Raw genomic sequence first — 17648 nt, forward strand, 5'->3', positions numbered from 1 at the left:
GCTGATGTTATGCGTGAAGTGAACATTAGACTAATTAATACAATAGAATATACGTTAAAAAGTAAACAACGGAAGACAGTGAAAAGTAAGACTGCTACAAAGCAGGTAACACATGGTGGTAGGTGCTGTTATAACTAAGGTTAAGAGGAGCCTACTTCCTAACCAGAGTTAAGTATAGGACGAAGATGGTAACGAAGATAAATAGGATACACGGGTAGGGATTTTGTTGCCGGCGCCTCTGGTTGGATCGGTTGGTTTGACGGACAGTTGAGTGGTTGTCCCCTCGTTCAATTTGACGTTGCTCCTGTATGCCTTCGTCGAAAGGGAGTAGTTGGTCAGGAATCGGTGATGGGTTGTGCCGAATGGATGTTGCATGAATATGATGCACTATAGGACCATTGTTGGTGAGCTGAGTCTGTAATCGTCTGGCAGATAAGAATTGTTCGAACGCCATACGAGCTTCATCGAAGGTTTTGTAAGACTTATGGAGGTTGCCGCTAAATTCGTTAACTTGGCTATGACAGGCCGGCCAGGAACTATAGATACCAGGGACCCTCCCTAGGAAAACAACATAGTATTTCTAGAGTTGTGTTGAGTATGTTTAAAATGGGATGTTGGTTTTGGTGGTTTTTAAAGGCAACGAGGGTGGCTCCTGTGATTTGAACAGGAAATTGAAATTGTGCAACTGTAATATTTCCAACGGTTGGAAATTTATCGAATGTGGGGCTCACATGTGTCGTTTTGCAAGGAGCATAAACTAGCCTAACTTTTGGTTTGATGAAGGACAGGGTTCCGGTTGAAATAAAATATTATTAAATAAAATATAAATTTCAATACTTAATTCTAACAAATGAAATATAAAACAAGTATGTAATTCAATTGTATCGACTCATTTATTTAACGTTTAATATACAGGTTGTAATTAAATTGTATTACCTCATGGGAGGTTGACGAAGACTTGCAGGTCGTAGTCTGCGCGACACTGGATGCAGGGGATATGAGCGGCCCCTCCGAAAGCATGGATGGAGTTTCGCTCTGCTGCACGTCTGCGATTGTCATACAGAAGAGGCATGTGGCCCCTGGTGGAGCACCTAGGTGAGGCACAGACGGTGTGTTGTTCTTCTATACGGGGCATTTGGACCTCACTTGGCCACGAGATTGTCAGAATTGAAAAGCACCTTGCCTTATAATCAGCGAGTGAACTTGCCGCATCAAGCTCGCGATACAGTTCCAGCCCTTTTTGTTTTTCGTCGTTGTCGTCCGTGCGAATCAGCAACGTCATGGTCAGTGCGTATTTGGCTGCTGCATGGCCTGTACTGTTTGCACTATTCAGCATCTGGAGGCCAACGTTTTCGTTACGTCTGATGAAGAGTTCCCGAAGTGCCTCCCGAAACAGAAGCTCTGGATGGCCAGCTACCATGCATCGATCAAAGAATCTCTTTGCCTCCGGGCTGAGGCACCACCACCACGACGTGGCATGCGGTGGTGGGATGGAAACACTCCGATGAACAATATCGGCCTCTCCCGCATCGCGTGCAGCCTTACAGGTCATTCTGAGACTGCACAGGTCGCGAATGGAGTCTGATGCAACTTTAATGGTTATTGCTACCCAGATGTCGTTGGGAATGAAAGCGATATTTGAAAAACAGTCGATTGTCATTTTCAGTTTGTTCCTGTTGGTTCCTATTTTGATGGGGATGGGGATACGTGTTTAAATTATAGGGTTTGGAGTGTGGCATAGGAGTGTAGCCTCCATATTTATAAGTCCACCGACCCTGTTGGAAACCTGAACTTGAGTGTAGCAGATACGTTCTCAGTAATGCATGCGTAATATTAAACGTTAGAGTAAGCTTAACTATATTATGGTGATGAAAATTGAAAACTGTATGGGGAATGGTATTAATTATTGGAAACGAATAGATGACCAAGAAGATTTTTCAACAATGTTCCCCTAGCACTCTCCTAATTAAATTTACTCTATTAATATTATTATAATACATTGTTTAGACGTTGTTAAACAAAAGTTGTTACTTAGCTATACTTTTCTAGACCTGTAGTAGTATACATTATTCCACGTGCAGTCAGAAGAATGTTAAAGGTTCGGGCAGATACTTAGCCGTTTAATATATGAATAGTTAATAGTTAATTTTTTATGTAATCTGCATAGTTTAGGGTAGTTTAATATCATGGATGTGAATTTTGTGTTTTTTAAATTTGTTTCGTGTATCACATAGAGGAAAGATAATGTGACGCGTTTAATGTGAAAATGAAAAAGCGTTGAACATATGGTGGAGGGTGGGAAAAATGGATAGGTGAGGTTAATGCATTTATTATCGAATTCAAAGCCCTGGGGAAGCGGTGTGACTGTCCAATGAGATAACTGTGTATACATAATTGGATTGGAGAATGTGATGAGGCATGTCGTATATAAATATAAATAAGTTTGATGTTTGAGATTACTTCGCTGAGGAATTTGTTAATAGTATTGAAGGTTGTTACATCCTTTTGTGACTGAATCGCTGTTCATTGGGTTGGAACAATGTCGAGCCCCAGCGTTGGTGATGGAAGTGGTTCTTCCGGAGGAACTCGCCCTGGCGCCCCTCTCCACGACGACGGTAGGCGGTTTCATATTATCTTTTTTCCCGGTTATCCTTTATGTTTACTCATTGTTATTGTTTTTTCTGGTTTGAAAGTCTAGAGGTTGTCCCCACGGTGAATCCTGACCAGTTTGTCATCATGGAGGACCTTGAGCAGATGTTGTGCAGGGCATGTGACGCCCTTAAGATAGAGCCTCCAGTGTTTGAGCCCCGCGATTGCGTATACGTCCAGGGCGACCGCTACTATGGGTTTGTGATGCATGTGGGGGGCCCACCGGACGGAGTCAACTTTGTGGCCTACGGCAGGTTCTCAGCCGACGAACGCCTGGCCAGGCAAGATGCCGCTTTATCATCCCTGCAAGTGGTTATTGGAGAGTCTGGGAAGGAGATCCTCGACTACAATTACTACGTGGCTCAGAGTTGCAGGAAACGTCTTCTGGAGTTGGAGCGGATATCTAGTCTGTCCGTCGACTCCCGTGTCGCTGAACTGGAGGCTGAGAACGCTCGGCTTAGGGAGCGGCTGGCTTCTTGGGACACCTTGCACGGCCGTGGATAATGTTTCTTTGGTCTTGGGCTGACGGTTTACTATTTCTGGGGTTGGGGGTTTGTTGGTTAGGGATCATGGTTGACGGTTTTAGGGTTTGTGGTGAAGGGTTTATTATGCATCTTTTTGGGTCGTGACTCTAACATTTATCTTCTTGTTACGTTATTATGTAATACTTACAATCTATTTCTTTATGCGTGGTTTACAAGGGTTGGCACAAAAAAAAATTTGAAAAATATCGTTACACACAACTTCGAATATGATATATTATTTTCATTGCATAAATAGTCATGAAGCTAGGCATTATTTTGTTCTAAATTACAGTGCATTGCATGCAATTGAAGTTAAATTTAAAGTCTTTCCACGTGTGGTTGAAAGTTTTTTGGAGATAGAAGTGTAACATTTAATACGGAGTAAATCGAAGAGCACACAAGTTTCTATCGTAACTGTGGTAGCCGAAAGGGTAGAAAGTGTTTGCTGGAAGGTTGTGAAAACGGATTATGGACATTAATGTATTGATTATGGAATTTAATTAAGCTCCTCGGGAACTGGTGTCATTAAGCAGTTCCAATTGGAATGGAGAGGGTGAGGACATGGTCGATGGGTCATGGTTCATGCGGTTTGGTGTTTGGTGTTTGGTGTTTGGCGTTTATGTAGTCAAAAGACAATAATTTTTCTATTAGTACTTTTCTAAAGTTAGTAATAGGGTTGCTAATAACAAGAAAATTGGTTTAAAAAACTTCTCCACCTGACAGTATTGTAAGAAAATTGGTTTAAGAAAAGCCCAGAAGGAAGTTTTGACTTTAATTTTATTACGACGAGGACTGCTTCTTCCTCATCGTCGTGACCATATCATATGCCTGCAAAACTAGTTACTTGTTAACATACAGCTCAATGGTAAACAAAAAAATAACACATCAAGAATGCCCTACGTGCATTAATTACTATGTTTATTTTCTTTACCCACAGCCTTATTTTCTGAATATTGGAGATAAAAAACATTGAGACACATAATAATGAAATAACTACTGCTGTTCCAGAACAGAATTAATTTAGTTAAAGGAATTAAATTGCATTAGTATTGAACCTTTTTATAGAGTTGATTTTATTGGTAACGTGTCATAGTAAATAGTCCATGCAGGAATAAGTAAGGTGGTAACCTTTGATCGCTTGCGTTTATTTATCCCAGCAGGTGATTTATCATTCCTCGCTGAAGGTTGTGCGCCTCCGTTGGGGCATCTAGTCCTCCAGTGCCCTAGCTTCCCGCATGTGCTACACTTTCTTTTGGTTTTCGGGGTAGACCCACATGCTTGACTCATCCGACCCGTGCCTTTTGTTCTAACACGAATCGGGTCCTTCACCCCGCAATCTTGTGCTGCTGTGATATCATCCGTTGATGGTCTTAGGCCGTACTTTATTTTAAGGAAGAGAGCATCACTCAGAAGCTTCTTTGAGTAAAGCTTGAAGTCTTCATCACTCATGCAAGCAACGCGCCCTAAACGCTTACATAGCTGGGAGAAAGCACCCAATCGTGTCCTATAGGTCACACTTCGGTCAGCAGTGTGTTGCTCAACACATTGGTTATGGACCTCCATTTTGGCTGCCTTAAACCACCTGCGCAGCACTAGGCTTTCAGGGATTTCCACTAAGTCAAGCCTAACACACACGGAAAGGATATGCACACAAGGAATACCAAACGACTCCATACGCATGCAGGTGCAAGTAAATCTGTTCGCGACAGGGTCCCTATAAACCTTCCAATTCATCTCAGGCCTTCGATACTTCTGGAGAGTGTATGCATGAGGGTTCTCAGTGTCGTTAAATTCACATATTCTAACACGAACACACCGTTTCAGGCTATCCCGGAATCTGAGAAACATTTCGCGGGTGAACATCGTCCACCCGGACTTTTCCAGCTCAACAAACTCTGTTTATAGCACAGGTGTTCCGTACCATGAATGAAAGTCTAGCTCGTCCTCGGTGTCACGCAGAAAATCCACACACCTTTGAAAATTTCTGACAAATTCTAACACCCCGTACCTGCTCTCGACAAACCTCCCTAGTTTGGCATGTAGTGACTCGCACCTAGAGGTAGTCCGTACTCCAGCAAAAAATCTACCGCGGATGTATGCGGTGGCCCAAGCGTGCTTTTTGGTGTACAAGTCCTTAACCCACTCAACCTCCCTAACACCGCACTCGTTGAGCATTGCCTCCCAATGCGCTTCGAACTCATCGATTTCCATATCTGCCAACATGCAGTGTCTAAACATTTGTGTGAATCTCGAGTCGCTTATGTTAGCAGTCGCGTTCCTCAGCAGATGCCAGGCACACAACCGATGATGTGCATCAGGAAATACAGACTGGATTGCTATCCGCATGGCTGGGTCGCCATCCGTGATGACCGATTGTGGTGCCTTACCTTGCATGCATTCCAGAAACTGGCGAAGAACCCAAATATATGACTCCTGTGATTCGCAGGAGACCATTGCTGTTCCAAATACGCATGTCTGGTTGTGGTGGTTTACTCCAGAAAAGACTACAACGGGTAGGTTGTACTTGTTGCGGCCATACGTAGCGTCGAATGCTAGCACATCGCCGAAAATCCCATAATCTTCCTGGCAACGACCGTCGCTCCAAAACAAGTTGCATAGGTGTTGCCCTGTCCCCAACTTGTAACGCCAAAACATTTTCCCATCCATGCGTGCCAGACCTTCCAAGTACCTAATAGCCGCACTTACATCTCCGCCTTGCAGACCTCTTTGTTTCCGTATCTCATTATACATATCTTGCTTTGTGAATGTTACCAGATTAAAACCCCCTAGTTGTGCTGCGAAAGACTCATAAATCTTAGGTATGCTAATCCCAATCTCCCTCATGCTTGTTAGCTGAGCAACTTCTACCTCAGATATCTTCCTGTGTGACAGCAGATAATCAATAAGCTTCCCATACGCAAGTTCGTGGTTATGCTCCTCGACAAAACGCGAGACATACCACCTCCCACTACCGTCTTTCCTCTTTATCCTCATCTCCGCCATGCATCCGCATCGGGTAACTACCTTATGCTCCCTTTTGCGATCAACCTTTTCCAACCATTTCTTCTCTCGAAATCCTTGCCTATTACAAACAAAAGTGTACCGCACGATCTCTCCGGCAGTGTTTCTAACAGTCTTGCCTCGCCGTGATGCAAAGCCCTTCAGTCGGCTGTAATTGTTATAGAAGCCGCCTGCCTCCTGAGGTGAAGAGAACTCCATTTCAAGAACATCTTCTGCTCGCAACCCATCCAAACCCAAGAAGCCGGGCAACATTGAAGCCCCCCTTCCTTCCCAATCGGATAACTCAGCATCTTCCTCCACTCTCGTATCAAACATTGTGTCCTGAAAAATTAAGACAAACATTTCGCTACCAACTTCATTATGTGGAATGAATTCTGTTTAAATATTGCATATCCATGCATATTAACGCTCTTGTCCATCAAAGCCTTTCATTTTAAATTAGTTTCAAAGTAAATTTTGCAAATGCAATGTTCATAGGTACTAACATGGTTATTAATTCAACCCTGAAAACTTGACCTGAAAAACTCCTTTTAGGATTATAAAATTAATATAATTATAACATTATCATGTTATAATTTAACATACAGTTTACCCAACCATCATAATGGTTGGCCACTACAACATCTTCATGCCAATCTATTTAATAAAGGATTTGTTTGTCGACGTTCATTGTCACAGATGCAAGTAGTGCATATTTCTTTCAATTTTGCAAACTTAACAAATACTACAGTCACGGCTAACTTAACAAAAAAACACCAATCTAGCATTTCTTCTACGCATCAGACTCATCACATCATAGTCACCACATAGAATATTAGTTCTCACAACATAACCCTCACACCTGCTAAGAGTACAACCAACTGCATGAACCATACCACCAATATGGTGTATCAGACCATTCCCATCCAATTAGATCCCACTAACACACTATATAAACAGAATGGCACGTATACCCATCGTACCTGTGGATTCGACATACCAGCATTGCCCTCCATCCAGTAATCCGCAAGAGGCTCATTCCACATATACGCATCCTTCCAAAACTTGCTACTTGATGCCATTATTACCTGAAAGACAAACATGTCAAACTGTAACAAACAATAAACTAGGGATTGTACAAACTTCTTTAGCACTTACGTAGATAAAAAAAACCCTTACTTTACCACCTCATCTACTATCCAACATGATTCCAACATCCTCACAGCCTCCACTTGCCAACTACAAACACAGACTTCCAAAAACACCACATGCATTACAACTACGACACAGAGAAGCAAACACATTCACCACTACCTCCTAACATTGCTACCAATACAGCTACAAACCAAGTTGTCACAAAATAAATACCGAAGGATTTTACACAAAAAAACGAATTGTATAAAGCATTTTTTGCAGCAGCGAATTCAGGGGTTTGTCACGAGATTAAGTAACAAACTCGGTTACCTCAACTTTTTTCACAACACAATTTATGCTCAATCACCTAATGAGGTCGACAATGCGGTTAAACCAACATTAACACATCGCAGAAATTTTCAACAAGATCATAAAATATTTATCAGAATTTTCAAGAACAACAACACCAGATTTCAGTAGTAAAAATTCCATTATTTCAGTGACAGGTTAAACTTTCAACAACAAAGTCACGATGGAGAAATTAAATTGAAAACAAAATGAAAATTGCCAGAATGAGTCTCAAAGGTGGACGGACTTACACATGGCGATGGGAACACCACGTGTACTCATATGCTTACCTAGAACTTCAACTCAAACCAACAAATTAAGGCCACTATCATTTTGGCCAACACATTTAATTATAATAACTTTCAACCACAAAAACATCATCCATTTCAGCTAACACATAACATTACTTCAACAACGATAAAAACATTCGGCAACAGATTCAATATAGGTAAATGAAATCAAAAAATAATTAAAAATAAATTAAAATGGCTAAGGGACGCTTACTTGCCCGGATGACTACCGACGGCGATGGTAGATGAGAAACTAAACTGATGGGATAAGCAAAGTGACAACAATGACCACCACCCCACGGACCGGTTGCTGGTTTTGTCTGCTGGAGCTTCCGGGAAAGCAATAGCAGGAAGGCAGCGACTGACCTTCAGAGCCTCACGCCCTACCACGACGAGCTGCACCCACCACCGGTGACGAACGACCTCCACTCCAAATAACTTTGTCCCCAGGTAAGACCTAACCAATCCGTAGACGCCGACACGAGTTGCATGCGAAATTGGAATCCACGGTGATTGAGGTTACGTAGCCTCACGTTGACAGTGTAAGCAAAAGCACAAAGCGAAGAAAGCAGATGAGGGGTAAGGCCAACCTCCAAAACACCACGGCTGGGTTCTCACCTACAGATTAGGGCACTGGTTGAGATTTGAAAACGACAACGTTTTCCATTAACAAGCAAAATTTTTTTGCCGTTTCCCCACCAGCCCTCCCTGCATCATTTCTTTGTTTTTTTTTTTTTTTTTTAGGTTCATATCCCTGCATCACTTCTAGAAGAGCCTTCATTGTTGTACCCTAACACCATCACCTAAACTAGCATTTTTTCAACAATGCGGCCACCGAATACCAAACCCAACTAAAATTTCAAACCTCCACACATTACTTGCATTTTCCTGTAATTAGGCCCAATGTCCACTGACCAAAAACAATAATATAAAGCCCAATGGCTACACATGTTACACCGGCTGGCTCACCTGATGTTTGGCTTAACTTTTACTCTCAAGCTTAACAGCTATCACTGTCCTTGTGGTCAGTTTTCATTTTATTGCAGGGACATTAAAGACATTACACAACCTACTACAAGACAAATTTTTTACTGATTACCTAACCGTACATGAATCACCAAAGATCCAAAAAAGTGGACTGGACCATTGAAAAAGTTTCCTAACTTATATCACTTTAGTGGAATAGGCCGGTTCGACCCGCTTTGTGATAGAATTTGACGGTGAAGAGTAAAATAGATTAACCTATTTTATCATTAAAGAACATAAGAATAAGAAAGAGGGAGAAATCTCACATAAAAGGAGAAATTTTATAGAAAAAAAGAAAAGCAAAAAGAGAAACTCTTATTAAACCTTCAACCATTAGACTTGAATATCATGAACAATTTAACTTTGCATTATTCAATAATTCCAATACATACCCACTTGAATAATATTACCAAGTTTGTATTCTTTGCTCGCGCAAGCATAAGTTATTAATTGCTATTTTGTTCGTTATTTAGGGCCCGTTTGGGAAACTTTAGAAGTAACTTTTTTTAATTTTTGACTTATGAAAAGTAGTAGTATTAATGTCGGGTGCAATTTTCAAAATCAAATTGCAACTTTTTAAGAAACTATTTTGGAGCTTATAGAGAAGTTAAAAAAAATGACTTCTCTCATAATACTTCTACTTTTTATTACATTTCTTTAAAATAAGCACTTTTAGAGTTAAAAATCCAAACATAAAATAACTTATTTATAAGTTACTTTTAACAGAATCATTTATTGTTTAAGTTATTTTATCAAAATGAGCTTAATTAAGTTAGTTAGCCAAATTATGCTTTAATTGTCAAATTGAAAGTTGGTCTTAATATGCCCATCAAAGCATCAACTTACTAAATTACTTACTAAATTATCATCCACTTTTTAGCACACTATTAATTTTCTTTGAACAAAATTGGCGTTTTTCGCTCTCGCACACACTTTATTTTTATTTTTTAGATTATGTCTCCTTTCTTGTACATATTTGCTTCATGATTCCTTGCATCCTCCACATATTGGTGCATTGACCTTGATGGATTCTATCATCTTGGAGTATTAATGTTGAATCTTATATATTTTCTCTAATAAAATCAAATTACCGTATATATTCTATAACTCAAAGTTTATTAGCTCGCGCGTGCGCACACATATTTTCAAAATTTTAAAATTATATGTTTACTTAAAATTTTATTTAAAGATTGGTATGATAAAAGAATTTAATTTTAATATATTGACAATAAAAATACTCAATTATTTAATTATATTTAATTTTTTTAAATAATTATTCATAAATAATATAGTCTCTACATACTTACCTAAAAGGTCGTAAATTCGAATCTTCTTATCTTTGATAAAAAAAAAATTTAATTTTATTAATATGACATTACATACAAAATGCATATTAAAATTATTTTATATTAATTGTGTATAAAATTATACTCAAATAAGCAAGAAAATAAATAATATCTAGCCGACATAACATTTTGAGAATATTTGAAGCTTATAGTATACTATTAAATTTTACCGTTCAATTACACAGTTTGGTAATTAAGTCCAATTAAATTGGTTCAAATTAAATAAAAACCACTTTCATCACACCAATGTATATCACATGTGTGTTTTAATAACACAACTTCTTCGTCTTCGTCTTCTTCTTTTTCTATTTCTCCGTTTTTTCCTCCTTCTCCTCTCCTCCTCCTTCTTCTTCTCATTCTCTTTTGTTATCGTAATCACCAACAACACCAACATTTTGCTAACAAAAACCAACATTTTGAATTGAATTTGAATTTATATAATGGACAATGTTCGGTTCATGTAGTATTATACAATGGTTTCGCTTTGATAATATTTTCGGTTTATTCTAGACGCAGGTGTTTCTGAATTCAAATTTATATAATGGACAAATGTTCGGTTCATTTGGTATTATAAAATGGTTTCGCTTTAATAATATTTTCGATTCATTTGCAGTCCAGGTGTGTTGTCGATAAATAATTTGTCCCAATGGTTGGAATAACTTTTAAGACAAATTGAAGGAATGGAATGAAATATAATAAAATTGAATAAAGTGATAATAAATAATTTCATTATTTTTTGCTAAAAAAGACTCAATCATTAACAAAAACACATCGAATTCATTTCTGGATCCAAATGAATCTCAATTAAACTAAGAAATAAACGAAATTACTTAAGGAATAAAAAATTTGGTCAATATTTATCAACATCATCAAGTGAACTTCAATTAACACACAAATGAACCAAAATAAATTAAGAAATGAACCGAAATTATTTAACGATGGCAGTAGAAAAAATCAAAACTAATAAAAATGTTCGTAAAATGTTGATATTATTGGTGATGACGATAACGAATCTGCATGTGCGAATTTGGAAGGAGGAGAAGGAGGAGAAGGAGAAAAAAATGAAAAAAGAGAAGGAGAAAGAAAAGTGTAATTTAAAAAATTGTTATAACAACTTGGTTAAAATTGATTAAGTATTTTGTTTCGACGTAGAATTTTTATTGTAAATTTTTCTATTAGTATTTGTTTGGAACAAATTTAATAATTTAATTAAAGTGAATAAATAATAAAGGAAAAGTATAGAGTACCAATAGATTATTTGTCAATTTATTATCAATAATAATTAATTATTATATTTTAAATATATGTATAAAAGGACACATCTAAAAAATACTTTTATAAAGATACTTCTATTAGACTCAATCATAAAAAAAATATTTTTATTAGACACATTTATAAAAATATTTTTATTAAACACAGTTATAAATAAAAATTGGTAAAAATTGACAGAAATGTAACGTAGCGGGATTGAATAATAAAAGTGTTGATTCCGAAACCTTCCATCCAAGCTAAGCTATCTCATCTCAGACCCATGTAAACCACATGACAATCCTAAACCAGCCAGTCATACGCATATACACACACGCAAAACATTTCAAATCCAAATATAAAAATTAAATTCTAAATAAGATAAATGATAAAATATTATTTTATTTATTTATCTCAATTCTCACCCCTTTTTTTCCCCAACCCGAACAAGACACTCATTCACCTTTTCTTCTATAAATACCAAACGCGCCCCCCTTTACTTCTATTGTTGCAAAACAATCTCCTCTTTGCTTTCTCTTCCTTTCGTTCTTCTTTTCCTTCCTCGAAACCAGAACTGCAAAATCCATAATCTTAAACACGAAAAATTGTAATAAAAAGAAGGAATAATCTCTCTCATCTCGAATCGAAACTCCAAATCAAAATCATACCGGAAAAACATTAAAGAGAATCATTAAAACCACCACCAACACCGAAAACCCTAGATCACAAAAAAGAGGGAGAAAGATATAAACGGTTTGTGAGAGAGAGAGAGAAAGAGAACCCTAAAGGACAACATGTCTGATGCGTTTTGCTCCGACTGCAAGCGGCAGACGGAGGTGGTTTTCGACCACTCCGCCGGCGACACCGTCTGCTCCGAGTGCGGTCTCGTTCTCGAGTCCCACTCCATTGACGAGACCTCGGAGTGGAGGACCTTTGCTAACGAGTCCGGGGATAACGATCCGGTTCGTGTCGGCGGGCCCACTAACCCGCTCCTTGCCGACGGTGGCCTTAGCACTGTCATCGCCAAGCCCAACGGCGCCAGCGGCGAGTTGTTCTCGTCTTCCCTTGGCCGCTGGCAGAACCGTGGCTCTAATCCTGATCGCGGTCTCATCCTCGCTTTCAAGACAATCGCCACTATGTCCGATAGGTATCGGTTTTGCGCGCTTGTTGTGTTTCCAATTGCGAATTTTGTTTTTATTCGTTGAAGAAATTATGTGAATTCGGAATTCTGCTTGATGATGATTCGCTTTGTTAGATCGGCATGTCCTTTTGTTAATTTGATTGTTTATTCGTTTGTTTTGAATTAGCGTTTCTTTTTATTTTTTTATTAAGTTGAAGGAAGAAAAATAATGTTTGATTGTGATTTATTTGCTTTGGGGTTTTCTTATGCGACTGTGTGTCTTGGTTGTGGTTGTAGTGATGGAACGGTTCTACGTGATTGGAAAGTTAGAATAAGAATAGAAAACTAAAGAAGGGGTTATGTGGATGGATTGATTTCTGGGTATTATGTAATGTCTGAGATGATCATGGTTGAGTGACTGAAAACATTCTGCTAGAACGTAGCACTGTCAATGCAATAATACAAGTGCTTGCAACTCTAGATGTTAACTCCAATCGTCCAAATCTAAAAGATAACCTTAGTGGTGTTTTAGTTTGGTTTGTTCTAAATTGACCAATCTTTTTTCAGTCGGAACTACTTCATTTAATTTTGTTTTCAGAATATCCCTTCCTTATTTGTCGAATCTAGGTGATATCAACTGAAACCGTTGCAGTTAAAATCTTAGAATTTTATTATTTGCATTATTTTGGTATATATGATGGATCAGTTACAAGCTTTCTCTTAAATGAGACAAGACAGTTGAGAAATTAACTGTTGTTGCTGATTGTGTTCAGGTTGGGACTCGTCGCAACCATCAAGGTATCTGATGCTCTCATACAGGATTAGCTTTCTTGTTCCTGCATTTTTTAATGAATGCCATACAAGTTGTGTGAAACTGGGTATTTAACACTTGTGGTTCACATCGAAGCTCTAATTCTACTATCTTCAACAAATCAATAATTATTTTTCATGTGTTGTAGCATTTGATAAATTCTGTTCTTGGCTAGTTGGGCTTCATTATTGTTTGGGTATGTTCCAAGACAGTAATTATAATGCTATGTTTGAATCATTTGACCTTAGAACTTGCTTCTTGAGGTTTGAGTAATTCATTATGTATGGCTCAGAAGTGCTTGGATCCCTGAAACTTCAATTTTTTGGAAATGGATAAATGCCTTTAAAACATTCCATGAGGTTCATATTGCTAGGAGATGACTATACTCGTTGTGCATGCTGTTTAAAACCATCCTTTGGCAATGAGTGGTAGCTAGGTGTATTGGTGGAAAAATTATGCCAAATTTGTCAGAAGAATACTGTGTTATTTGACGTGTCATTCCTTTTTACCATGATAGTCCTATTTAAATATTTATCTTTTGTTTGTCATGAACCTCAGGTTTCAAACTCTTCGTGTTAAGTTAATAAATATTTTAATCCTCTTATGTTGCATTTGGTTTTTTATTTTAAGGATCGAGCTAATGAGATATACAAGCGGGTTGAAGATCAGAAGTCTAGTAGAGGAAGAAATCAGGATGCATTATTGGCTGCTTGCCTCTACATTGCTTGTAGACAGGAGGACAAGCCACGCACTGTAAAGGGTACCACCTATGATTTTTTTAACATCTGGATGCTTCCTGATTTATCTTTCCCTATGTAAATGAGCTTCCCTGAACCTATGGATTTCAAATAGAAATTTGCTCTGTTGCCAATGGAGCGTCAAAGAAGGAAATTGGCCGAGCAAAAGAATACATAGTGAAACAACTGGGTTTGGAGAAAGGTCAATCTGTGGAGATGGGAACAATACATGCTGGTGACTTTATGGTGAGTTTTTTTTTTTTTTTTTTTGGTGGATGGGTGTGTGTGTGTGTGTGTGGTGTTTTTTTTTTTTTGTGGGGGGGGGGGGGGTATAGACATGAAACATGCTATTTTGATTGAGATATTAGCTTATTCACATAACTTTAATTGTTGTATAACTTATGTTATTTTCATCTAACTCTTCAGAGGCGATTTTGTTCTAATCTTGGTATGAATAATCAAGCTGTCAAAGCTGCTCAAGAAGCTGTTCAGAGATCAGAAGAGTTTGATATACGGTGAGTTCTTGTGTTTATCTGCTCACTGCTAAGGGTTGATTTTTCATCATTTCAGGTTTTTGTTTACTCTTCCATACTACTCTATGATTATGTTTTCATTGATAAGCATATGTGGAATAAATGTATATGGTGCTTATCCATGAAGTTTTATCCCTGAAACAAACACACCCTTGTTGTGAAATTTAGGTGGTAAAAGCAAAAACTGAACAGAACAAAATGAAGAATATCGGCTTAAAATTAGTTATTTATGAATATTTTAGACTGCAGTTTTGCTTTAGATTTAACCATGTCTTTTTAGAACAGAGTGAAAGGTGTGAATATGGGTCTGAAACATGCCATTTAACTTTGTGTGTGCTGTTTCTTTGTGAGAAGTGGATTGCATGGTGTGTTATGACAAGGGCCATGATATGAGGCATGTATAAGAGTGGAAACTGAGGAGGGGTGTGTGTGTGTGTGTGTGTACTACTAAGTGAAGACTCGATGTTGTACACAAGGATCTTCTTGAGGGTTGTATAGAATTAGCTTTCTATTTGAAGTCTCCTTATCAAAAAACAAGAGGTCTGAGTTCTGAGCATGTGAATGGACATTATTATGTGTGTCTTTGTTACATATGCATAACTAGTTCACTCATATTTCCGATGAACACTTTTAAATGACAAATGATTGCATTGTTGCTTGTATAAATCCATTCCTTATTTGTTAGGTTTCATTAACGTTCATGTGGAGTCTATTCCACTTCACCTTAATTGTTTCCAAAATTTCTTTTTGGCTATTCATAATCTTCAATTAGTTGCTAACTGTACTGTTACTATTAATCCTAATTACAATCTTCCAGGCGGAGTCCCATATCAATTGCTGCAGCAGTGATATACATCATAACTCAGCTGTCAGATGATAAAAAAGCTCTCAAAGGTTGGTGCACTACTTATATGATTAGATGAGAGATTTGAAGGCATAAATTGCAAACATATTGGCCTATTTGTTTGTATAAATTGTCTGTTGATCTGTTGATCTATATGGGGTTGGAACTTGGAACTAATTCGGATTTTTGAATTGGTTTCTTAAAAAAATATTCATATATATCATAGTTGCAGCTATTCCTTATTTCCTTTATTACACTTGTTATTTGTGTTGGTGCAGAAATATCATTAGCCACAGGAGTTGCAGAAGGAACCATTAGGAACTCGTACAAGGATCTTTACCCTCATGTTTCAAAAATAATACCAAACTGGTATGCAAAGGAGGAAGATTTGAAGAACCTTTGCAGCCCTTGAAATGTAGAACAGAAGAGAGCATAGCGGCCATATTTACAATTACATCTTAGATGCCATGGAGGAGCATTCTGTTTTGGATGTACTGGACTCTTTTATTTTATACTTTACTTTGCAAAGAAAGCGCCTTATCTTATTTTTTAACCACTCTACTTGCTATTAACTCTACCGTTCATTTTGGTTCACCCTCCCTATTTGATGATTAATTCCTGGGGAAGGAGGGGCCATAGATATAAAAAGTTGCTTGACCTTGAAAGAGTTCAAATTTCACGACTTTCTTCTTCTTAGCCCTTTTATTGAATTGGCTATTTGTATTTGTAGCTTTGTAGATTACTATGTAGGCAAAGTATTTGATGACTCTCTCAGAGTTCCATTCGATGGAGCTGCTTCAAGTATTTATAATATAGTCCAGTTCATTATGGTGTATTTGCTACCCAAATACTTCTAATACCAATTTAATAATCACACTCCAAAAACACCTAAAACAGCACTGCGCAAACAGCAACTCTGCACTTGCTTCTTCGGAGGATGCTACTGCTCTGTTCTAGGTTGAATGCTTCAATGGTATTGCTGCTTACTTGTTTATCTACTGAAAGAGAAGGAACCAGAAGCCTCCTATTGTCTCCTAACTCTGCTGCTGTGCTTATCCCAAGCGGGTATCCCATGCTACCGTCGTACTGGAGTTCGAGGTGGTAGCAGTGTTACAGTCCAGTTGAGGGAGAGCCAATTTTGGTGGCCGAGCCCCGCGATTATGTGAGAGCCCAGATTGTTCCCTTCGCGCGGTGCCCAGGAGAAGCCGCAACTAGGTTGGTTACAATGAGTGGAAGCATTATGTTTAACACCAAGGTTTATACCCAAAAGCCAAAATCAAGTCCTAATCGCATGTTATTGGCATAAAGAGTTCTAATTGCTTGATTTCATTAATTGTTATTAGTCTGAGTTACTCTGAGCTCTCCGTTTTGGATGTTGAGTTTGGGGTTAGTTAGAGAGTGGTTAAATTAGTTTTGAAGTGCTTGAGGTTGTTTCCCTACTCGTTACTCATAAGCAAATACAATAAAATGAGTTGGGGCTATATTGTAAATATTTTAGAGAATTCCATCAAATACTTTGCCAATTATGTAAGATTTCTTTGCGATTCTGTAAAAGTGGGTATCTGAGGGGATATTAAAAAATGTGACAAAACTGCAAAAGTTTTCTTGTGGGAATGGAGTGGGCTGGGAATGAGGATAAAGATCTTTCTACAGAGAACTGGTGGGGATTACATTCTTATTCAGTGGGACTTCTGTTTCGAAAATAATTTTATGTATATTAATTAAATTAATTTAACAGGAGATTTTATTTTTGTTGAATTATTATGTCTGTGAAATGAAGTCATGATAGTAGCAATAATTTGTCCGACAAGTCAAGGACTAATATATTGCGGATCTGAGCTTCATTTAAAAGTCTATCGCTGACCAATGAGTTGCTGCATATACAAAGCAGAAATTGCATTTCACATTTGTCGTTTTGTGAAAAGTTTAAAATTCTTACAAATTCAAATAAAACACTCTACAAGAAAGTCAAAATAATAAAGTTTGGACAGAAGATTAACTAGTAATAAATACGATTGATGTTACAAAATTTAAAAGA

At 37.9% G+C, this 17648-nt stretch overlaps 2 protein-coding genes and 1 pseudogene across 2 annotated transcripts; 1 reads left to right on the forward strand and 2 right to left on the reverse strand.

The window, feature by feature from the left end:
• Nucleotides 1–937: 937 nt before the first annotated feature.
• On the reverse strand, nt 938–1660 carry LOC107646293 (uncharacterized). Its single transcript, XM_016350484.1, has one exon. It carries the CDS (start codon nt 1658–1660, stop codon nt 938–940), a length of 723 nt encoding a protein of 240 aa, XP_016205970.1.
• Nucleotides 1661–4232: 2572 nt separating this feature from the next.
• On the reverse strand, nt 4233–7497 carry LOC107646294 (protein FAR1-RELATED SEQUENCE 5-like; annotated as a pseudogene).
• A 4455-nt stretch (nt 7498–11952) lies between these two features.
• TFIIB (transcription factor IIB) lies at nt 11953–16284 on the forward strand. Its single transcript, XM_088489507.1, has 7 exons — nt 11953–12712; nt 13459–13483; nt 14127–14256; nt 14349–14479; nt 14660–14748; nt 15584–15660; nt 15889–16284. The coding sequence occupies exons 1-7, from the start codon at nt 12360–12362 to the stop codon at nt 16020–16022; spliced, it is 939 nt and encodes a 312-aa protein (XP_088345633.1). The 5' UTR covers nt 11953–12359; the 3' UTR covers nt 16023–16284.
• The last annotated feature ends 1364 nt before the right edge of the window (nt 16285–17648 follow it).

Source organism: Arachis ipaensis, chromosome B6 (assembly GCF_059453495.1).
Source record: "Arachis ipaensis isolate K30076 ecotype BB chromosome B6, ASM5945349v1, whole genome shotgun sequence".
Taxonomy (NCBI): domain Eukaryota; kingdom Viridiplantae; phylum Streptophyta; class Magnoliopsida; order Fabales; family Fabaceae; genus Arachis; species Arachis ipaensis.